The 24,097-nt window shown below is 39.1% G+C and overlaps 1 protein-coding gene across 1 annotated transcript in view; it reads left to right on the forward strand.

The window, feature by feature from the left end:
• Nucleotides 1-24,097, forward strand: part of EHD4 (EH domain containing 4) — a 57,817-nt gene that overhangs the window by 24,311 nt on the left and 9,409 nt on the right. Inside the window, exons 3-5 of the mRNA XM_073348662.1 lie at nucleotides 2,640-2,737; nucleotides 16,207-16,619; nucleotides 22,932-23,096. Of these exons, the coding sequence (XP_073204763.1) occupies nucleotides 2,640-2,737; nucleotides 16,207-16,619; nucleotides 22,932-23,096 (676 nt within the window). The remainder of the gene's footprint in view (nucleotides 1-2,639; nucleotides 2,738-16,206; nucleotides 16,620-22,931; nucleotides 23,097-24,097) is intronic.

The following is a 24,097-nucleotide window of genomic DNA, read 5'->3' on the forward strand; positions in this document are numbered from 1 at the left end:
ACAGTTAAGTACAAAAGCAAGGTGTGTATGAGACAAATGTGCTTTGAAACTTATCTCAGAACTAGGATTTATTGCATTTCAGGAGCATAGCATAGCTTTTTCTTAAAACTTGTCATAAAAAGCAGTTTAAAATGATCACGCCGATATAGTTACATTTACCGTTTGAAACTTTTATATGAAATATTAGTCTGACCTACCCTTTGTGGAAATATTTTTGTAACCTGGCTCCACTTTGCCTTCAGGTCATGGACTAATCTAGAAACTGCAGCCAGCCATTTCTAACTTCAATTTGTACTCCTGTTTTTCACTCCTTTTCTAACTTGTCCTCTTCTGTACCCTATTAATGCTTCTTGTGTGATTTGCAGAGCTATCCCCACGTCTAACTATAGCTCTTGTTTGGCCTGTACAACCTGTCACTGCTTTTATGTAATTTGGCTTGTGGACAAATTTGAACATTGTAGCATTGTTCAGCTGAAATAAAGGTTCTTCTTTCTCATAAGATGTATGCTGAATTTTCTAGTTGATACTAAACAGCTGCCAGGCTTTCTACAGAAAGATGAGATAGCGTGAAAGTACGTGGATTAAGAAAAAATTCAGTCTCTACAATATTTCTAATAAAAGAAGGTGTTTTCACCTTGTATATATTGCCCATTGCTCTCCTTTTGTCCTCGTGATCATCTAGTTTATATTCTAGGGTTCAAATCTTGCATCTGATGTTTATATTTTATATAGTTTATATTTTTGTATTTCCTTGATTATTGATGCCTGTTTAGTGTTCTTCCTCAGAATCCGGTCAGTTTTGTGCTTTTTGGTGCATTGTTTCCTTTATTATCTCTGCTGTTGGAAGTGAAGGACAAAGTTTTTTTTTAATAGCAGTGTCTCACTGACCTTTCAAAAGCAGCATGTAAACTTGCAAAACCTTTACTTAAATATATAAGGCTACTTTGATGTTTGCAGCATTTTCTATATTTAGTACTCCTTTGTATTCTCTATAGTAATTATAGGAGATACTGAGATAATGTTGTTTACTTAACATGTGCTTTTGGAAAGTCAAGGTGGTTGTGTCTTTCTGAATCAGAAGGAATGGCAGACAGGTATAACAGAGTTTGGTTTCCTGAGCAATGCCTTTTAATGGATAAAAGCAAGGAGTTTCTCTGTGCATTCTCTCCAATATCATTACTTCCAGAGGTCACCTGGAAAATAAGACAAGGCTTGAGTTTTGTTGATAGCTTCTAACTGGGTCCCTCCAATTCTCCTGGATCTTCCAGATCTTCTATCTTAGAAGCAGGAGCATATTCTCCATCTGGAGTTGAAATTTCTGCAGTTGGCTGCGTGGACCATACTATACTAACACATTTTGACTTTGATTGCGGTATGTTTTGTTAGGGAGGCATGAATTCCACACAGTACAGTACAGAACATACAGAGCATATCCGCTTCTTTATCTATTTGAAGATCTTCCTTCTTCAGACATCTACTATCAGAAGCACCACTGTCTTGGGACTTGCCAAGTTGAGGGCACTACTTGCCAAGTTGAGGGCATTACCATTTAAATTTTGGGAGAATGGCCACTGTGCTGTCTCTGAAGACCCTATTACTGATATCATTAATGTCAGCCGTGAGATCCAAGACCTATTGGCTGATTCTCCTTACAGTGTTCCATAAGGATAAGATGTTCCTACTCACCTGCTAAATTTCTGTCTAAATAAACAGAGCTCTGAAGGTGATTTTTTTCCCCTCCATTTGAAACAATTAGCCTGTCTGTATTTTATTCCCCTATATTACACATTTTACCAGAAGGGGATAGGCTTCACTCTCCAGTTGTTGATAGGGCCCTGAGCTACTATCTAGATAAGGCAAGTCTTGTGCAAGTCTCCTAGGCTGCTATTGACATACAGGGATAGCTTTTCCATTGAGATTTATCAGCACTTGAAAAGTGTCAAAGAGGCTCATATTTTACATAGAAGCCTGTTACGAACTTGCAGATGATATAGTACCTAAAGGCCTTCAGCTATGTTTTTCCAGGTCAGAAGCACCCTGCCTGAGCACTTTGTATCACAGTGTTGTGTAAGGCTGGTCTTTGGAGTTCTGTGTGTATGTTTAAGCAGGACTACTCTCTTGATTTGACAGTTTATTACAGATCTGCTGTCTCTATAGCTTTCTACATGCCTTCCTCAGATTTTGAGTGTGTCTGGGATTTTTACTAAATGCAAAGGAACTGGGGCCATAGCTGTATCTATGCAGTAACTTCGCACCCGGCATTTGGTTTCTTGCCATGGCAAGTGTGTGACCCATCATTGCCATCCCTCATGATTTTATCAAGTGTTTCATTATCCGTGGTATTTTTAGTAAAATGAAAGTTTCTGGATCTGATTGCTGCAGAAAAAAAGCTTTAAAATGTGAATGAAGTGTTCCTTCAGAAACTCAAAGGCAAATAAAAAGGAACACCAAAAGTATTATTTTTTAAAATCTCATGATTGAACATTTGTGGTAGGCAGTACAGTGACCCCAGTGTTCGCTGCTTTACAAAGAGGTCCACCTTTGTTAAGGGTACATGCACTCAAGAGAGGGGATTTCTACAAGCAATCTAACCAAGAACTAGAGCTGCTGTAAATAACTTCTTTCCTCCTTCCCTGCAGGTTCATGTGTGCTCAGTTACCTAATGAGGTTCTGAAGAGCATCAGCATCATTGATAGTCCCGGCATTCTTTCAGGAGAGAAACAGCGCATCCGTAGAGGTGAGTTGAAGCAGTCAAAGTAATGAACACCTCTAGCGACCTGTTCTGCTGGACTGGGAAATTGGTCCCACTAATCTTAAGGGCCTGCTCCAGTAGCTTGGAAATGGTGAAATTCCACTGTGATGTGGGAGACCTGTGTGTAAATTGTCTCTTTTTGCATCTCTATGCTGAACAAATATTACAAAGTCTGTTGCAATCAATGTTTTGAGGTTAGCTGTAGAGATTGGGATCAATGTTCTATTCATGTTGAGTGGTGCAGGGGCTTTTGTTGTTGTGCTGAAATACACCAAAACACTTTAATTAAAAAAAAAAAAAAGAAACATTTTGTTTAATTTTCCGAGTCCATCAAACACAATCCCTCAATATATATAAAACTAAAGAAACAATCAACAAGAAACTTCAAGTAGTTTAACATCACACTGAATATTTGCTAAAATTGATGATATTTCTATTGAGCATGCAAACCACAACATTTTTCAAAGGCTTATAACTTGCCCAAATTTGGGTGGATTTTCAGAAGAATAGTAAATGAGTGTTGTAGTTCCAGATATTGATTACATTTAATAGTGTGAATAATGTAAATTATAAATATGTGGTTTATAATTATAGGCGAGGCTGATAGCACCGTCTGTTTTTAACCAACTCCCCTGATACTTGTTACCATATTTTTCAGTTGCTTACCACTTTGCCAAACCTAAACAAGCTGGAATTTTCCATGCTTGATGTCTACCTCAGACTGAATTATTTTGGAAAATTTCAACCAAATGATTTAGCTATTTCGGAGAATAAAGCGAGGAAAAGATAGGTTTCTTTGCCCATGTTAAAAATTTGAGAGCTTTTCTCTGAAATGCTCTATCACTTCCATGTTTTGGACCTGGCACTTGAAATTTGGCAGGGAGGCTGGCTTTTGTGTCAGGGATGCCTCTGTGAAACAGCTTTTGCTGCCCCTATGAAAATTCCACCTAAATTTGGCCAAGTTATAAGTTATTTGAAAAATTGTAGTTTGCACATGCTCAATAGAGACTTCATCGATTTTTAGCAACTAAAATCTCTGAAGATTTTTGTTCTCACGCCTCTTACATCTCCTAGTGCTGACCAGACTGAGCATTCACCATCCCAGCAGAGTGATTGAGCATGCTTCATCCCCTCACAGCTCCTAGAACTGACTATATTGCGCTTGCACCATCCCCACACAGCGACTGAGCATATTCCCTCCAGCCCAGGGCTCCAGGGGTGAAACCAGGCTTTACCAGTAATGGCTGCTGTGGGGTGGGGGGGAGATAATTCACTGGAACTGGCAGCAGAAAGTATGTCTCCCCTGTGGTCTCAATGACACTCCTGTCAGTGCTCAGGCAGCTTGGAAGAAGAAGCCATCTGATTAGAATGTGGAGGGGATGGAAAGGAGTAGATTACAAAAAGGAGTCTGGTGAGACAGGGATTGGAGGTAAGGAAAAAACTGGGGCTTGTTGGGCAAGAAGACTGCGAGTCAGGGGGAGGAGAGGCAGGGATTGTGCACTGCAGCAGTGGGGAAAGGTAGTTTAGGAGTGGTTGTGCAAGGAGACTGGTATTGGGAGCCAGGAAAGGACTGGGAGCTGGTGAGGGGAAACAGGAGGGTGGGCCGGGAGTCAGAAGACTGGAGGCAGGGAACACTGAGATATGGCAAGGAGCTGGGATACTGCGGGATGTAGAGTGGCTAAGTCTAGTTGGGTAAAGAGACTAGGATTGAGAGACAGGAAAGGAGAGGAGTCTGAGATCGACTGGACAAGAAGATTGGGACTAGGAACCAGTGTGGAGTGGAACAGGCATGAGAGGAGGGAAGATATGTTTGGTGAGGAGCTGGGGTGCAGAGGGGACTGAAATTGGTTGAAGAGCGTGGGGAGGGAGACTAGGAGTGGAAACCAGTGGGTGGGGAGGGGAGAGACCGATCAAATGAGGAGCCAGGAGTAGGGAACTGGGACTGGCTGGGTAGGAAGATTAGGGACAAGGAGTTGGAGTGGGAGGGGGAGATCTTGGACTGGTGAGGAGACTGGGACTGGGCTGAGAAGCCTGAGCAGTGGGGACTGGGATTGGGTAGGCAAGAAGAATTGGACTTGTACAAGGAGTGGGGAAGAGACAGGATTGGGACAGATGAAACCCCCTGGCAAAATTTCTTATCCCCCTCTAGTCTAGAGAAGATACTTCATTAGCTCAAGTGTCAGAGGTCTGCACAATTAAACTAAAGGTTCCAACTTTGCTCATGACCCATGTTTGTGTCAGTACGATGCCACATGATGGAATTTGTTTTTTCAGTTTGCTTTTTTAAAAACCTCAGAAATGACATACAAAAAACTTACATTAAAAGAATATTAAGGTTGCAAAGTTAAGCACTCAAAAGTTAAGAAATGTCATGTGGAAAAGGTAGCATGTGTTCATGTAATTAAAGACTGCATCATAATGCATATGCACAAGGGGTTGGAATTAAAGTTGCACAGGCATTTCCTACGTTTTGAGTGTTTGCCTTTGCCTTTTGTAGTTTATTTGTGTTTCATACTTACATTTATATTGTACTAAGAAGAGTATAACTAGTAAATTCAACTAGCTAATTCACTTAAAATAATCTGCTATTATTAGTAATAAAAAAGTGGAAATGGAGAATTAATACCTGTCCTTTGTTGTTCCTCTTTTCGTGGAAGCAGATCTTATAGTAGCTATGAGATGAACTACTAAGTCAATATGGTAGAGGACTGTTGATATTACATCCTGCCAAGTTCCTGTCATCTCTATTCTGACAGAGATTCTCAGCCATATTGACACAATATAGTCTACATTAACAAGAGGTATCTCTGACTCCTATGAAGCCAACATGTCTATTCATCAGCACATATTGGCTAGTACTGCAAGCTCCCAAATGTTATTTTCAGATATTTTATTATGATATATGCATTGTAGTTGAAAGGGAGCAAACTAAAGTTGTACAAAAAATTAGACCATGGCTTTTTAATACAGCTTGTAGGAGACCTGTCTACTTTTTCAAAACTACTTAAATAACAAAAAAAACAAACACCCTCCTACAAGTAAGGTGTCGCTCCACTGTCTAAATGATGCTGAAATGTTGGAAATCTAGGATTAGCAAATATTACTGCTATATATTTTGTAGAAGTGAAATAAGAATAGCAAACTCAAAAACTAAACAGAATAAATTTCTGCAAAGACCAAACGTAGACTTAACATGCCATTCTGGGCAGTGAATAGTCAGATTTGTTTCTGGTAAATATCTTCATCCATGTCGTCACTGGTTTATGATTCTTAAATATGGTAGAAAAAAGCTGTTTTTGAAAGAGGGAAATGAGCAAGAAGTTTGTACAAGTTTTATACTCTATTCTGTAACGCATTGTCTCAAAACTGTTGTAATATCTTATCTGCTAAATCAGTACACTGAGTGTCACTGGAACATCCTGCATTTTCACTCCCTGTTCTCTCATAGATGGATTTTGTGTGTGTGTATTAAATGTGACCAAAGTGCCAGTTGTAAATGGCAGCTCTAAGGTACTTTTGTTGTTCATTGAACATAGAGAAGGAAGAACTCTGACATGTAAAGCTCTTCGTGTATTTAAAAATAATTATCTCTTCCTTAATAATATGAATTACATTGTGATTTCTTGAGGGTAGCCTAATATTTGATAACCATAGAAATAGAAGTATAGTTTCTAGTGCACATGGCACTGACAGAGAAGATAGATTTCTGTTCCTAAATTTTAAATAACTTAGTGCAGAAAATGTTAACTTTGTGTCCTTACATAGGTCAGCTATTTTTTCGGTCTTGCTAGAATGTGGCTCTGCTGAACACTAGTTAGCTTTAGCCAGTTTAGTTGTAGTGTGAACAGGGTTTTGTTCTACAGCAAACCTCCCATGTAAATTCATCCCAAGATTGGCAGATCATCTACTTTCGAACAAGGAATCAAGAATTGGGATTTTGGTGTAGATGCACACGCCAACAAATTCAGGTGTGTACAAATGAGTAAATAGTCCTTTTATATGCTTGTATGGTTGTGCAAATACACTGTGCTCACCCACATGTATTTGAAGTACTGAATGTTCAGATACATGCCCCACTGTCTGACATAATGACTGCTCAATCAGTGCAAATACAGCTGCTGTTGGGTCTACTTTGAGTATTGTATTGTCAAACATTTATATAAACAATGGGTTTTGTGGAGAACAGACCTGTAATTCAGTGCAGTGCAAAGCCTCTCTAAGCTGCTTCTTGAAGGAGAAGTATGAACAATAAATTATTTTCACAATAAGGTTAACTTAACACATTTTAAACCATATAAACTTGTTGAATGATTTTCTAAATTAGATGTGTACTATTGTGAATGGTATTTAAGATTCCAGATTACTCATGAACTTGTATCTAAAATGTCTTAACAAACAGAGTACACCTTGTAGAAAATGGAGACTGGCCTCTGGCAATGACATTTAAGTTGTAGTCTCCCAGGGCACGAGTCTAACATTTTTTCTCTCCAATAGTTAGTGAAAGTTTATTTGGTACACTAGCTGTGTGAGAGTTAAAGCTACTGAGAGTGGCTTTATGCTTGACCCTGGCTTTGTAAAAAAGGTTGCATTTTAAAACCATTAGGAGTTACCCTCTCCACTAGCAAAAGTAAGCCCTTCCCATGCTGATATCATCTGAGCAGAAAGCACTCACTGCAATGTAAGCCCAGGCTTAGCAGAATTCGAGTTAGCAGACCCTGGGTTTGTTAACCTAGGGCTTGAGCGTCTGCACTCATTTGTAATCCCCGGTTAGAACTTCTTGAATCCTGGGGTCTCACCCTGGAGCTCCAGCATCTACACTGCACTATGTATTCTTATTCCTTCATAACTAAGTCCTACCCTGATTCCAGGGGACTGGCTAAGATGACGTACTGAGGTCCCTTCTAATCCTACACTTCCATGATTCTATGCAGGCCCAAGTTTAACCACCCACTTCCTAGCACCCTTCCAAAATGTGGCCGCTCTAGCCCTTTGTTCATGGTGCAGTGTGGGAAAACTTGTAAGCCCACCAAATTGGCTCTGTAGATGACAAAGGAAGTTGGACTGTGGAATACTTAGTGTTGTCAGACTCCCAGAGGACAAGCCCAGTGAGTCTCTGTCTATACTGCAAAGCAATAGGGTCCCTTGTGGGGTTCTGGGATCCTGGGTCTGAGCCCTGGGTTAGTATGATTTGTGTCTACTCAGAAGAGGGGTAAGGCTTGAGTGTGAGCCCTGGGCCTAGGCTGCATTGTAGACATACCCTTTATTTCTACCATAGTAGCAGCAGGAGGCAGCCAAGCCACTAAGATCTACAGAGGAGAACTAGCAGTGGACCCTTTAGACAATCTAGGGATGGAAAGGGACAGAACTGTGCATCCCCAATACCCAAAGACCAGCACTGATTGAAGAAAATTGCTACTAGGACAGAAATCCATGTTCTAATCCATCCTACACCCTCATCCTGTGAATATCAGCTAGCAGTGGCAGAGGAAGGCCATACTGGAGGGCTGGGTGGGGCTGGGGGTGGGGAGGTGCTATCAGAGCAGGGGATTCTTCATCCCTGGAGCTAGGAGAGACACAGGAACCTGTGGTCCCTTCCCGTGTGGTTAATGGGAAATATAAAAGGGACCATCTCCACTGCACGCAGGTAGGATGGATATATATATATATATGGGACCATCTCCAATGCATGCAGCAACACTCATAGGAGAGGGGAACAAGGAGGATCACATCACAAGTAGCTGGTTTCTATTAGCAGTAAAACTGCCGTTCTCCTCCTTCAGAGATGGGAATTGTCCCATGTTCTCCTGCAACACCTTGATTCATTCTTGCGGGTTAGGAGTGTTTGTTCTTGCCCCTTCATTCTTGTTGAAATTATTATTTATCCAGGGTATTACCACAACTCTAATTTAGCCATAAATTCCTCTATTAAATCCAGAGGCTGAATGGTATTCATGCAGTTGCTCTAAACAGGCCTAAAAAGCCTAAATAATAAGCAATTTACCATATCCAAACAGTAACAAAACATTTATAACCATTTGATCAAGATACCTAGGTGTGCTTAGACCCACGTTGGTTGGCTCCAACTTGATCAGACAGGTATTAGCAATGACCCTTTCAGAGTTTACTTTTTTATACCCCTTACAAACAAGTGATGTCGTTCCTACTTATTGGACCTTAGCTAAGGCCAAACGAACCAATTTCTTATATAGCCAATTAATTACTGCCCTCATAGCCAAATAACCGTGTTTTATTTCTCTTATTTCAGTCCAAACCTTAAATAATATAATACTGATATTTTATCTCAGCAACTGCTTCAAACTAAAATTAGATGCCAGTTCATCTTCTATAGGAACTTCCATTTCCTTTTGTTTCTGAGCTGATTGCTGACTTACTTGTATTTAGTAGTTCACATTCTGTTTGTGTGACAGGAAATCTCCCAGCTCAAAGTGCTGTTTCTTTGGAAGAGTCGCTTTTCTCATTATTTCAAAATTTCATATTTCAATAACTTTTTTAAACTTTCAGTCTCCTTCTGCTTTTCCTTTTTTAACCTTTTTTTCTTGCAAAAGCTGGATTTTTTTCCCCATAAGTACTAAATAAATTATATGGGGAAGTACTGCACTGGTGTAGGTTGCTAAGTGAAATTTAGTACCATGTGATGGCTAGTCTGAGCCCTCTATCCACTGTCCACATCATACGACTACCATCATTATTGACACTCACATTGGCAGTCACCTGATTGATTCAATGACATTTCTGAAAGAAAAGTTCGGTCACCTGCTGACAACTTGGTGAGCAGCAGTCTACCTCTCTGGTAATATTTTGTGTGTGTGTGCGCATGGTGGGGAAGGAAATCCATTCTTTGCTTTCAGGGTGTAGAGTGAAAGGTTTCAAGCTTTTTCTATGAAGCAATTGTTGAATGGTTTAACTATTAACTATCAGTTTACATGTGCAAACATAATTGCAAGAAAGACTTGACAAGTATTACTAACTTACTGAGAAAAAGTAAAATTAATCCTGTGGTTGACTGATTAAAATCCAATGTAGAAACTGTATAATTTAAAATGGAAACTATTAAGCTTTCTTCTATATTAATAAACCCACCCAGGTGCCTGCCCCTCAGCATGACTACCTACCCATATACTCTATTAAACGCTTTGGAAAATTCAACCAGTTACCCAAGTTAGAGCAACTGATAACTTTGAAAAGGGACAAAAGTTTACATTTCTCTTTTCAAGGTTAGGTTCTGTGCACTTTTCAAAGCTGGATTTATTTGAAAACACCATTGTCCTACCATTATGAACAAGCAAGATATTCCATAAACTTTATTATGCTATCTAGCCTTTCATTAGACTTGCAGGAGATTTCCAGCAGTATGTGTAAATACATAGCCATGTGATGCTGGGGGGAAGTGTGAATGCTGTGGGCACCTTAACACAGGTGAGACGGTTCTGTGGTAACACAAGGTGTGATGTTTGCCTAGCTATTTCAGACATGTTGTGTTTGTTGTCTACAGGATCTGAAAAGAAAATAAGTGGAAGGGAAGGAAGGAGCTGGGGCACTGGAGAAGCTTCCATTTCAATTACAACAAAACACATTTAGCAGTTCTTCCTGGATTACATAAACAGTTAACCGCTTACATTAATATGAAATGAAGCGGGAGGCATAGTTTTTTAAAAAGAAAAATCTTGGCTGCCTGATACTGTTGAACCATGGGATACATGTAAAATTAGTGTCTTCCCTATGTCTCCAGCAATCTCTGACAATACAATGGCTTTTTTGCTGCTGTAGTGTTCAGAGGTCAATCCTTGATGTTTAACAACTGTAAGAATTAATATGAATGTGGGGGGGGGGAATAGCTTCCAGTGTTGCATGTTCGTTTCACTGGGATTCAGATGGATACTTAAGGCACCAAAGGTTTTAGAAATTGTGTGCAGAGGAGGGAGGCAGAAAATTGGCTATTTTGCACCTTGAGATAATTCCAGCTCTAAAAAATACCCAAACTTCTGTGTCTAGTTCTGCTAAAAACAAAACAAAAAAAAAATTAGATTTGGAGTAAGTGAAAAGATGCAAATGATTGCAATGAATTATAGCATATAATATATAAAACAGCATGAGCCACATGATGAAGATCTGGGAGAATGTTATTGATAAGAGACTATGAAGAGGAGTAAAGCTCAGTGATAGTTTGGATTTGTGCCAGACATGTCAACAGTGCATTAAGACGGATTGTGGAAAAATATAGAGAAAAGAGAAAATCCCTACACGTAGTATTCATCAGTCTTGAGAAGACTTATGTCAATCTTCCGAGAGAAGTCAGCTGGTGGTATATGAGAATGAAACAGATACTTGAAGATTATATCAGACTCATCCAGGACATGTACGAGGGTGATGTTATCACTGGGGCCCTACCAAATTCATGGCCATGAAAAACGTATCATAGACCGTGAAATCTGTTCTCCCCCTGTGAAATCTGGTATTTTGTGTGCTTTTACCCATAATTGTAAAGTAATTACCAAACAAGTGTTAACAGGAAAAATGCTGAACCTAGCCCACATTTTAAAAAAGAAATCATTGCAAGAATGTTTAATTGTAAATAGTACTATGTCTTATACAGGGCAGCTCATAAAAAGTTTAATATCTTTAAGGTGATTGAGACCCACAAGCCCTTCAAGCCTAAGTGGCAGAGAGCCCTCTCCCCCCCAGTACAGTAACTGACATCAGGCCTGACACACTCATTTTCCCATTGTTGCCATAATATAGATCTAGGGCCCTACCAAATTCACAGCCATGAAAAATGCATCACTGACTGTGGAATCTGGTCTCCCACCGTGAAATCTGGCCTTTTGTATGCTTTTACACTATACTATACAGATTTCATGGGGGAGACCAGCATTTCTTAAATTGGGAGTCCTGACCAAAAAGGGAGTTGCAAGGTTGTTTTATGGGGGTCGCGGTATTGCCACCTTCACTTCTGCGCTGCCTTCAGATCTGGGCAGCTGGAGAGCGGCAGCTGTTAGACGGGTGCCCAGCTCTGAAGGCAGTGCTCTGCTAGCAGCAGTGCAGAAGTAAGGGTGGCAAAACCATACCATGCCATTCTTATTTCTGTGCTTCTGCTGGCGAGGGCTCTGTTTTCGGAGCTCGGCTCCTGGCCAGCAGCTGCCGCTCTCTAGCTGCCCAGCTCTGAAGGCAGCACCGCTGACAGCAGCAGTGCAGAAGTAAGGGTAGCAGCATCGCTGTGACAGGTTCGGTCATAGAGACCTCCTTGGGACTGTCACCTGATGTGCTGAAATTACCTTTGAGCCCATTTTTCCTGATGGCTTGGGACTCCAGAACCCTGCCTTGTTGAGCCAGACATGCTAGCCTGCTGCAACACAGATCCAGGTCTGAACCACGCCCCCAAAGCTGCAGACTTTAACTGAAAACCACTCACGAGGTTACCCATCTCCAGCACCCAGATGCCCACTTCAAGCACCTGAGGAATAAATGTTCTTGGCTGAGTGGGAACAGGCACCAGGTTTAAGATGGATTCCAGTATTCTGTGACATGGTCACATGTCCTGTGAAACCTTATTCTTCATTCTTCCAGGGCTGGCCCACATGTACCCAGGGAGGTTTGCAAGTAAACAGAGCCATTTAAAACCAATTGTTCTAGCTAATGGTAGCGATTAAGATTCTAAACCATCATCAATGGCTCACACTTTGCATAATTACAATAGTACCTCAGGGAGTTATACTTTATATTTCTAGCTTTAGATACCAGAATGATACATACCTACAAATAGGATGAACACACTCAGTAGATTATAAGCTTTGTAATGATACCTTACAAGAGACCTTTTGCATAAAGCATATTCCAGTTACATTATATTCACATTCATAAGCATATTTCCATATAACATATGGAGTGTAACGTCACAATCGCAACCCCCCTCCCAAACACAATAACCTTGTGACCCCCCACAACTCCTTTTTGGGTCAGGACCCCTACAATTACACCAACTTTAAATTTTGGATTTAAATCGCTGAAATCATGAAATTTACGATTTAAAAAATCCTATGACCGTGAAATTGACCAAAATGGACCATAAATTTGGTAGGGCCCTAGTTATCACAGTTGGAAAGGCAGATGGAGAAACTGAACCGTCTTTAGTAAGAATCAGAGTACATCAAGGCTCAGCACTAAACCCCTTTGTGTTTACATTGGTGTTCAATGCAGTTACAGAAAACATCCAAAGAGTGGCACCATGGCACATGTTTTTTGCAGACGATGTTGTGCTCATGCGGGAGAATAAAGAGGAAGTGCAAGAAGATTTAGAGAGATGGAGATGTATACTTGAAAGAAATGTCATGAAAATTGGCAGAAAAACAGAGTATATGGTCTGTAGAGTTGATGATACCTTGTAGGAAGATAATGGAACTGTAAGTCGAGTAGGGCAGCCATTACCATAGATACAGAAGTTCGAGTACCTAGGTTTGATAGTACAGGATAATGGCGAACTCAGTGACGAACTTATAAGTAGAAAAGGAAAGGCATGGACTAAACGGAGAGACGTGAGGGGAGTGATCTGCAATAGGAGAATGTCTCATTAAAAAGTAAGATCTACAAGATGGTGATTAGGCCAGCACTTTTGTTTGACTGAATGCTGGGCACTGAGGAAGAGACAGGAGCAGATCTTGAATACAGTGGAAATGACAGTGTTAAAATAGATGCTGTAAGTTACAAGATTGAACCATGTTTGGAACACATGAATTAGGGGAAGTGTGAAAGTGGTATCAATTATAGAAAATTTGAGGGAATCCAGGCTTAGATGGTTTGAGCATGTGAAAAGAAGACCAGAAGAATATATAAGAAACTGTGTTAAACTTAGAAATGGAAGGTAAGAGAAGGGTTATAAGACCCAAAACAATGGATGTCACACAAAAGTATCTGATTAGATGTGGAGTTTCTGAGGAACTGGTTAAAGACAGACTGTAATTGAATTACGGGATGTGTGCTGCACCTGCACATTGTGACAATGACTGGAGCAAGTGCTGTCTGTGGCCATACTACAATAATTCACATAAAGCAAGATAGTTAATTTGGCCTCCGTGAAACAAGAGATTAAAAAAAAAAAGTGCTAGAAATATTTGGCTGAAATGTTTAACCATGGCTGAGATTTCTAGTATGGTTATACCAAAGTTGTATAACTGCTAGAGATGGTCAGAAAATGGGTTTATTTACCACAGAAAATGAAAATTATTTTCATTGAAAAACGGAAAGGTGAAATGTTTTTTCACCAAAAACTCAAAGTTGACTTTTTCTAGGGAAAGAAACACTTTCCACCAATGTTCATTTAGTTCAGTACTCAGTTTTCTGTTGAAAAACCGTTTTGATGGAAAATTTTCAACCAATCTTTTAACAGGGCTTGGTTCACTTAGTCAACTTTGCAAAACTTAAATTTTATTAAAAATGGCTATTTTAAATTCACTGGTTTGCATCATGTTTGGATTGAAATGCATAACTTAATAATGTTTTTCTTCCAAACTAATAAAAATCCAAATCAAGCTGCTACATGTTTCAGATTAGGGTAGGTGATATATAGTTCATATTTTGGGTAGTTTGGCATTCTGCCTAACGCAGGAGTGGTTCTCCCTCCCCCATCCTAATTTTATCCTTCAGACAGGAAATTCATGTTGCAGATTGAAGTGGTTTGTGTGTTGGTTTTTTCCTCACTTTTTACTATTATTTCTATATTTTTTATAAAGAACACTGATAAGTAATCAAATCTTTTTGGATGAAATGTTATACCTTGGGGTAACAAGAATTATCTTCTGGATTTGTCTTGTTCGTGTTCTTTTTTTCCATTGGCTTTTGTTCTGCTCCTCCTGAACTGACTACTCTTAAGAAAAAACGTAAGAAAAAAGAGACCGAGTAACCAGGAAAGGGATTGGATTTTGTATTCCTTGCTAAGCAATCCGCTTAATGGGAGATGTCGCATTTGCTTTTTTTATTTTATTTTTTTTAACTGTTTAATGAATCTGACATGAATCTGCTTTGAGCTCAGTAAAGATTTCTTAGCATAGTCTTGCCATCTTATTTGGCATGAGTGTGCTGGATTTGTAATGGAGTTAGACTTAAGGGCAAAAATTGGGAAGATTTTAAGTAAAATACTTAGAGCTTCTAGTTTTTGGTTTCATATACTCTGTACTTGTAAAATTTAAGGATTTAATGGTTTAAATAAAAGACTTAAGGCCACCTCTGCCCACTGGTGCAACTGCTATGTGCTTTATGGCAGAATTTGGCACAGAAATGTTTTAATGTATATCTTTGAGTTCCCAGATACTGCCTCTAGCCAATTTCCTATTGGAAGGCATTGGAGGGTTTACTGCTCACAGCAGGCATCTTGGAACCATAGCTGCTAATGATTCAGTACACTTATTTTTCTTGTGATTTTTTTTTTTTTAAGTTTTTAACAGCTGGCAAACAGCTTCAGCTATGATGTGGATGTGAATTATCTTGACTAAGCAGGCATTATTTCAGGGAGAATGAAATGATTTTAGAATAGGTACTCTCTTCCCTCTTTGTGTTACTTGCTTCGTAGAGATAAGAAATTGGTAATATGGAGAACAGGGGACAATAATAACACAGAGTAAAAGATAAGGACCTTTTGCTTATCTATGCAGAACGGTTATGTAATGCTTGGATGATGTCTGTATTCATAAGTAAATGTAAAAGAAGCATTCAATATTGTAAAATGTCTGAAGGTGTAAAATTAGAGTTTAATGGTGAGCTTCCTACATTGCCAATGATTAAAGGTGAATGCTGTTGGGTGCTGAATTCTGGATTCTGTTCAGGTTTCCTCACCACTATCCTTGAATTCTGACTGTCCTTCAGAGTAATTTTTCATTTTAGAGGATGGACAGGGATGGAAAACTGGCTTCCAGTTCACCTGTTCCTCATATAAGTAAGATGGGTCACTCAGACCAAACTCAGTGCCATTTCACAAATTGATTACTCCTTCTGTAGACTGTGTGTGTCATTCCTGGAGGAGTTCCTGAAGTACTGTTGGTAATATGACAGTGAGTTGGGTTGTTGCGAGGCCATCAACAAGAGTTGTAAACTGTGCAAGCAGACTTTTAAAATAGTTTTTGCTTTAAACTTCCTTTTGTTTTTTGTCCCAGATAGTCTTAAAGATCACCACTCGTTTTTCTTCACTGCAACCCACCCTGTCATTAAAGCTACCATTGGAATGGGTAAAATTCTTGTGACTTGGACTGCTTAGTGGGCTGTGGAGCGTTACAGTGCAGTCCTTCATTCCTAGAGTGTACACAGTCTGCTGCCAGTCTAAGGACTGAGACACTAGGGTTAGGAATTGAGTTTAAACTGCTACTGCTGGGTTATAAGCTGGTCCTTTAAACCATCCTTAATAAAGAATTATCAATTTAGTGACATCCTATGGTATTCTCTCTCTTCAGGCTATGACTTCTGCCAGGTCCTCCAGTGGTTTGCTGAGCGGGTTGACCGCATCATCCTCCTCTTTGATGCCCATAAACTGGATATTTCCGATGAGTTCTCGGAGGCTATTAAATCATTCCGAGGCCACGATGACAAGATTCGAGTGGTGCTGAACAAGGCTGACCAGGTGGACACCCAGCAGTTGATGAGAGTCTATGGTGCACTCATGTGGTCCCTGGGAAAGGTGATTAACACTCCAGAGGTGTTGCGAGTCTACATTGGTTCTTTTTGGGCCCAGCCTCTTCAAAACACAGAGAACCGCAAGCTCTTTGAGGTGGAAGCCCAGGATCTCTTCCGAGACATTCAGAGTCTCCCACAGAAGGCAGCTGTGCGGAAACTCAATGATCTCATCAAGAGGGCAAGACTTGCAAAGGTAAGATAGGAATAGAGCCAACTTTATTTTCAATGACCAATCTTTTCTACGTTTGTTTCATTCATTCTTACTCTCTCCTCTCATGTCTTTCCCTCCCCACCCAGAAACAAGTTGTTTTCTGGAAAATGGATTCAATTAACAAAGTTAAAGGAAAAATTATTGTTAAATTATATGTTGGAGATGAACAGTAATGTGATGAGCCAATCAGTGGACCTTCCGGAAGGCCATAGAAGGAAAAGTACTTTTAGGATGCTACTCTCTCTGCCTTTTGAAGGAGACTTGAAATCTTCTAGGATACCTCCCCTTTCTAATAAGGAGAACTTCATACTACTAACATGACTAAGGAGGGATATGATAGAGCTCTGTAAAATCATGAATAATGTGGAGAAAGTGAATGGGAAGTGTTATTTAACCTTCACATAACACAAGAACTAGGGGTCACCAAATGAAATGAATAGGCAGCAGGTTTAAAACAAACAAAATAAATACTTCTAAACACAATTCACAGTCAACCTGTGGCACTCACTGTCATGGGATTTTGTGAAAGCCAAAACTATAACAGTTCAGAAAAGAATTAGATAGGTTCATGGAGGATAAGTCCATCGATGGCTATTAGTCAAAATAGTGAGGGATGCAACTCTGTGCTGTGGGAGTCCCTAAACTTCCAATGGCTAGAAGCATCTGGCACTACCCACTGTCAGAGACAGGGTACTGGTCTAGATGGACCATTGGTCTGATCCAGTAGGGCCATTCGTATGTACTACCTGGAGCTAATCAACAGCTGCTAAGCAGAGCAGCTGATGACTGAGCAAAACAAGATGCCCCCTTCACCAAAATGCCAAGTGTACCATCTTCACAGCACTTGCGGTTCCTGGACCACAGATCACAGTTGAGACCCAGATACTTACTTCCTCACACACACACGGCAGCACACAGCACTGGTGCTAGATCATGGCCAACCAACATACTGCCGGTGGGAAGTAACTTCTCCTTAATCAAAATTTATTTTGATTTTTTTTTTATGCCACACACCCCACTTTGGCACTTCACATCTATTAAAAGGAGTACAGTGGAGTCGCATCTTACACGGGGGTTAGGTTCTAAAGTCAGCCCGTAAGGCGAAAATCGCGTATAGTCAAAATGACCCTGTTCGGTGGAAGGTTTGAATAGTGCGTAGAGGCTATGAGCTTTTTCTTGCAACGTGTTGCCATCGATAGGCACATGTTTACGGTTCATGTCTTCCAGCCATAAGTTTAATGCCTTTTTAGTCTTCACTAAAGTCTTATCACTCACCTGGCTTGTCACCTTAGTAGTTATTGGAGCACTTGATGCAACAGCTTGACGAATTTCTCTCTCTCGAATCTTGATGGCACGGATGCTAGATTCGTTGTGGCCACATTTACATGTCACATTGGAGACTGACATACCATCTCTGAATAAGTCCAGCACAGCCAGTTTTTCCTCCAGCGTTGGAACAGATCACTGTTTCTTCGGTTGAGCACCAGATGAAGTAGTTGGCTTGCGTTTAGGGGCCATGTTGTACGAAAAATACGTATCTTTAAACACTAGAATCACACTTAGCATGGCGAGATGCTCATATTGTGAGACGCACGTGGGTACTGAGACTGACTGAGGGAACAGCAGATTCACGTCTCCCATCTCACGCTCACTCTGGAATGGTGGGCAGAATCGCTTGCACTATTTATCTTGTTGTTTTTCTTTTTTTTTGCCAAGCGTGTATAGTTGAATTTGTTTTTAAGTTAAATGCGCGTATGATGCGACTCCGCTGTAATACTGCCATATTGAAACTAAAAAACATTCCTTTACTTAACAGATCTGCCTGTATATTACTGTTGTGCAAGCCAACTCAACAATAAAAGTAATATCCGCAGATTAAACCTTCTGTATTCCCAACCCATCATCTTCCCACATACTCAGCTAAAGGTGGGCTTAGCATCATTTCCAGAAGAAATCCTAGTCTCTGACAGACCAGAGAGGAAGTGAATTCTAAGAGGTCCTTTCAGGGCAAATGCCCTACCAACATTATCCTCTGTTTTAAACTATGGAAAATAGTATTTGCATGTGCTAATTGGGTAACCGCTCCTTGCAGTAGCTACTTGATTTGTGTCCATATATCTAGGCTTGGCAGTATTTGATTTTTATTTAGATTGCCTATTGAAAATGTGTACTTAATTTTTTGTTAGGCCTCTAATTATCCTTCAAACTAGCCTCTTACTTGCAAAGCTCTTAGAATCGTCACCAGATTGCTTGTTTATCATTTTAAAGCTTTCTGATTATTACTTACGCTAATCTTCAAAGTCCCTACTTAATGACACTAGCTTCTGCTGTCCTTTCCTGTCTAGGCCCAACCTGGATAAACTTCAATTGCTGTGTTTTAAATGGTTTCCTCTAAATATTTCCTTCTCTTCCTTAGTAGACTTCCTTTATTGTATAGTATTAAAATTCCAGATAGAATAGTAGCAAAAGTATTCTGATATTCTATTCTTCTGCAAAGCCCTAGGGAATGTTGACTAATCAGCACCTTTCCTTTTCTAAATTTCAGCAGACAAATAATTTGAAAAAAATTTTTGGTGAAAAATGGAAAGGAAGAAAAATCAAATAACATTGAAGCTATTGCAGAGGAAATTTGCTACTTACTAAATATTTCTGTGACGTACAATGCAGATGATAGTATTTTGGGGTTTGTCTGCATGGGTAAATTATACCTGTGTAGGCTAAGGTGTGATTTTGAACCAGTAGTATAGTTATACTGGTCTAACATCCTGCGTAAACATTCTTATTACAGTATCTGAGGGCCTTTTATCAGTTTGTCTCTTGGGAAACTAAACCAAAGAAAAAGCCACTCTTACACTGGAATAAGAATGTCTGTGTGGACGGTTTATGCCAATGTACCTGTATGGTTTAATTGACTATACAGTAAAACTTTCCTGTGGAGGCAAGCCCTTAGTGAAATGAGTTTGTGATGTGGAAAATTGGGGACTAGGACTACTGATATTGCCTGCAATATTTTGAAAAAAATATCTTTAGAAACAATTGTCAATCATTATTTAAAATTCCATTTTGATACCATGTTTCTATTAATATTTGTTTCTTAAAAGTTAATATGTCCTTCCTGCAGTTCTCATCTGATTTCATCAATCTTATTGGCATACTAATCGCTTCCAAAGTAATTGATTGTGATGACTGAGAAGCATCAGGAGCAGATGACTCTTAATCAACAGAAATTCTGTTTAAATACAAAATAAAAATGGATGAAATTGAATTTTTTTTAAAGTGAAATTAGTGTTCATTGAATGTACTGAATTGACAGCCATGGAAAAGAAAGTCAGCTGCTTATCCATAGAACAAGCAACAGCAGTGTAATATGTCTCAGTCCTAGCTGATCTTAAAATAGCTGTCATTCAGAAACTGCAGAGCTGCACACTCTTCTTTGAACAAATCATTGTGAAGTATTTTATCTTGGTCTGTTTCTCCAGATACCCGCAACACCTTCCCTGTCTGTCCTGAAACTTGTAACACATCCAAAAATAAAACAAGTGAATTCCCATCTCACTGTCAAGTTCTGGGTCTTATCATTCCTTTCTAGTGTCACTTCAAAGCCACAAGGGTGTTAGGTATTACTTATAAAATATTTTGAAGATGGAAACATTCTTATATTATGAAACACGTGATATTTACGCAACTGTAATCAGTTGGAATAAAAGTGCAGGATTGTAGTAATTGTGCCTTTCAAACTTGCAGTTCCATATTTTTTCTAGATGCTTTGTCCATATATAAATCTATTAAATCCTGTATGGCTGTTATAAATTGGTATTGTGTTAGAAGGGTGCATTACCCATACATCTCCCTTCCTGCAGATCTAGAATTTATATACAGCAAGTTGTCATCTTAATTTTTAATCCATTCCTTCATCTGTGCAAAAATTTAAACACAAACGTTTGTGGAAACAAAAATGCAAAGTGTTTTTTGTTTGATTGTTTTTATGTGTACGAGCAACACTGATATGCATATGGTCTGTCAGTGATTAGAGGAATGCAGTAGCTATCCACAGACCTCGACTGTAATGATCCTTCCATTAGATCTTGAAGGAATAGTGAATTAATCACATTTAAGATGATCAAAATGAAGCCAAAGGAGAAAAAATATTTCAAATACAACCCCAGCAGTATTCTTCCAATTCTTCATTCTTCTTCTCCCTCCCCTGGTAATCATGTAACTGATTCTTGCAGTTGTCATTTATCATATACTTAGAGATGTATCATATTTCAGCATTAGTATTCCTCATGTCAGTGTCTTTCTCAATAATGGCACACTAGTTTAAATCATTGAAATATACACATTGTGAACATTCATACACTAATTCTTTTTTTCCTCATTGCTATAAGAAATAGGTGTCACCTGTCTGAGAATGTAACAATCATGGTGTTCTCTGCAATGATACATTTATAGGATAACAGGAATTTTATAAACAATGCTCAGTTTGTCAAACTTCTAAAACTAAAAGGTCATGTTTAGTCTTTTCTGCTAATTCAGTCAGGTATCTAATTCTCTTTTGGACTCCCTAGAATGTGAATGTTCTTGGCCTACATCCCAAGTGTATAACTGATCTGCCAATTGCAAGGTTTTGTGGGGTTTTTTTTTTTTTTTTTTATACAAGAAAACTAACCATTTCAGAACTCTTGATTCTTAACCATGTCTCATTTGATTCCAGTGTATCTTCTTGGACACTTTACAGTGCATCTAGGCTCTTCACTTTTGAACCTTGTCATCCTCAACACACATACACACCCATTTCCGCTACAGATGATGCCACCTGTGTCTAATCTGTTTTGGTTTGAAGGGAATCTATGCAATCCTACAGGCTATGGGTGAAGTGACTTTTTCTCGAGGATTGCAAGGTGACATTTGTTATAAAACAAGAGGGGATGCTCAGTGCATGAATGTTTGGTTTTCAGTTTGCTTTTAGGTCCATTTCTATAATGTCTTTGTCATATGGACCAAAAATCAACCTTTTTTAAAAAAATTCATTAGTACACACAGAAACGTAAGTCTTCCAACTAAAGCAGCTATACCAAAAGTGGCCTACCGAGAACTCTTAGAACTCAGGAATATCATAGAATGCTGTAAAACATATTCTGTAGTATCTATGTAGGTATTTGTACTGTGCTTATCACCATGGTGTTTGCATGCCTATGTTCTGTCCACTGCTGCTCTCTGCTGCGTTTCACTCTCACTGTTCCCCTCACTTCCCTTGTTGCTAACTTTTTGAAATCTATCAAAACGTTAGAAATTATTTTGAAATAATTATTTAAGTTTTGGTGAAAAATCATTTTGGATTTTTTCTATGTATAATTGCTTGTATGTGTGTGTATTACATCTATGCATATATTTAAAAAAATATTTTTACAAAGTAAGGCCTCAATCCAGAAAAGATTTTGACACATGCTTAACCCTACACACTGTGAGCGGTCTCATTGACTTCAATGGTCATGTAGGATCAGAGGCCCAAGTGAGCTATGTAAGCAGCAACACATTTTAGGATTCATACTAAAGAAATATCTTCCCTTATGCTGGAATAATTCTGCGTTCCCCCCTCATGCTTCATAAGGCAATCAAGATATACTGTTATTACAGTATGATGCATGATCTGTCATCTTTTTGTGGCTGCCTAAATACAGAAACCATGCACTCACTCTTCTGTTGTGATGCACATTTCTGTTGTTTCACTTACTCCACTTAGATCATCCTATCACTTGACATTGCTTAGATTGCTTGTGGGACTTTTTTTTTTTCTCTTCCCAAAATAACTTATTTGGCAAGGCAGATGCAGTTGTTTCAATTAAACTTAAAAGTGGGGCTCTGTGTAGGCACAGATGACACCCACACATAGCTCTGTGTTGTTGACACTGACAGAATGTCATGCTGTGCTTCTCAATAGCTGCACTCAACTTTTCAAGCATTTTTTGGTGAAAATTTAAAGAACATCTGCTTATTTTACAAAAACCCATCAAAAGGCTTGGGAGAAGGCAGCGAATGGGTTTGTGGAAATATGAGCTAACCAGCAAAGTAGGAGCTACCTGAAATGCACCTACATCTCAAGGGCCTCTTCAGCTCAGCAGTTTGTCTATTTTAATATATTTCTCAATAAACCATAGTCGATATCTGTTGTCCCTAAGATGTGTTAATACCCAACTCATCTTTCGCATTTCCTTTTATAGCCAAAAGGAGGAATACTGGCATGGATTTTTGACTCTCTTCATAATAATGCCAACCCTCATCCATTTCTTCTAGGTTCATGCTTACATTATCGGCCATCTGAAGAAGGAAATGCCATCTGTATTTGGAAAAGAGAACAAGAAGAAGGAGCTGATCAGCAGGTTACCTGAAATTTATATCCAACTGCAACGAGAGCACCATATCTCGCCGGGAGACTTCCCAGAGGTCAAGAAAATGCAGGTACATTAACTCAAACTAAAGTGCAGTTGTACTCTGACTATTAACCAGTGACTTCTGACAAGCCTGGCAAATGTAGGAACACGACAGTGTCTCCCATAATGCTCTCAACAGTATGGGTTCTGCCAGCAGTGGCAAGAAAGTGTCAGAAATTGATAATGATTGAAAACTGACTGTTGTGTCTCTCACTAGATTAGCATGAGTTAGGGTCACAATAATGAAACCAATGGATTAATTCCTCTGAAAAAAAGTATCCTAAACTCATAATAACATAGAAATCAAACCAGTATTTCATCTAGTTCAGTATCTTGTCCCTGTAGACAATTATGGAATAAACTAGTGGTTGGTTTGTTCCCTAAAATTAAGGGTTTAGATCCATTATTTTAAAAAATCCTATTAAATGTAACTGTGGATGTTCATTATCCATATACATGTCTGATCCTTCTTTTTTTAATCCTACTGTGCTGTTGGTCTCAATGGTTTCTTATGGCAATGAGTTCTACAAGTTAATTGTGCATTGCATAAAAAACAAATTAAACAACATTCTATCACTTTTAAACTTACTGCCTTTCAGTTTTATAGACTGTCCCCTTTCTCTTATGTTATGTTAACATGTAAATATGAGTGTCTAATTTACCTTCTTTGTACTGGTCAGTATTCTGTACAACTCTTGTGTCTCTTCTTGTCTGCTATTTCATCTAAACAGTCCCATTCATTTCAGTTCCTACTCATATCTTTTCATGTCCTCTAATCATTTTCACCATTTTTCTCTGAGATCTCTTCAATTTCTGCTATATCTGTGTTCGAGATAGGGTGACCAGAAGTGAGCATGGTATTCCAAATGAAGGTGGACCATTGATGTATGTAATGGCAGCATAATATTTTCAGAATGGCTTTCTATCCTATCCTTTATACACCCTAACATTTTTGTTTGCTTTTTTTTTTTTTTTTTTTTTGACCACTACTATGTATTGAGCAGAGATTTTTATTGAGCTGTCCACAGT

Source organism: Lepidochelys kempii, chromosome 6, assembly GCF_965140265.1.
Source record: "Lepidochelys kempii isolate rLepKem1 chromosome 6, rLepKem1.hap2, whole genome shotgun sequence".
In the NCBI taxonomy this organism is placed as follows: Eukaryota; Metazoa; Chordata; order Testudines; family Cheloniidae; genus Lepidochelys; species Lepidochelys kempii.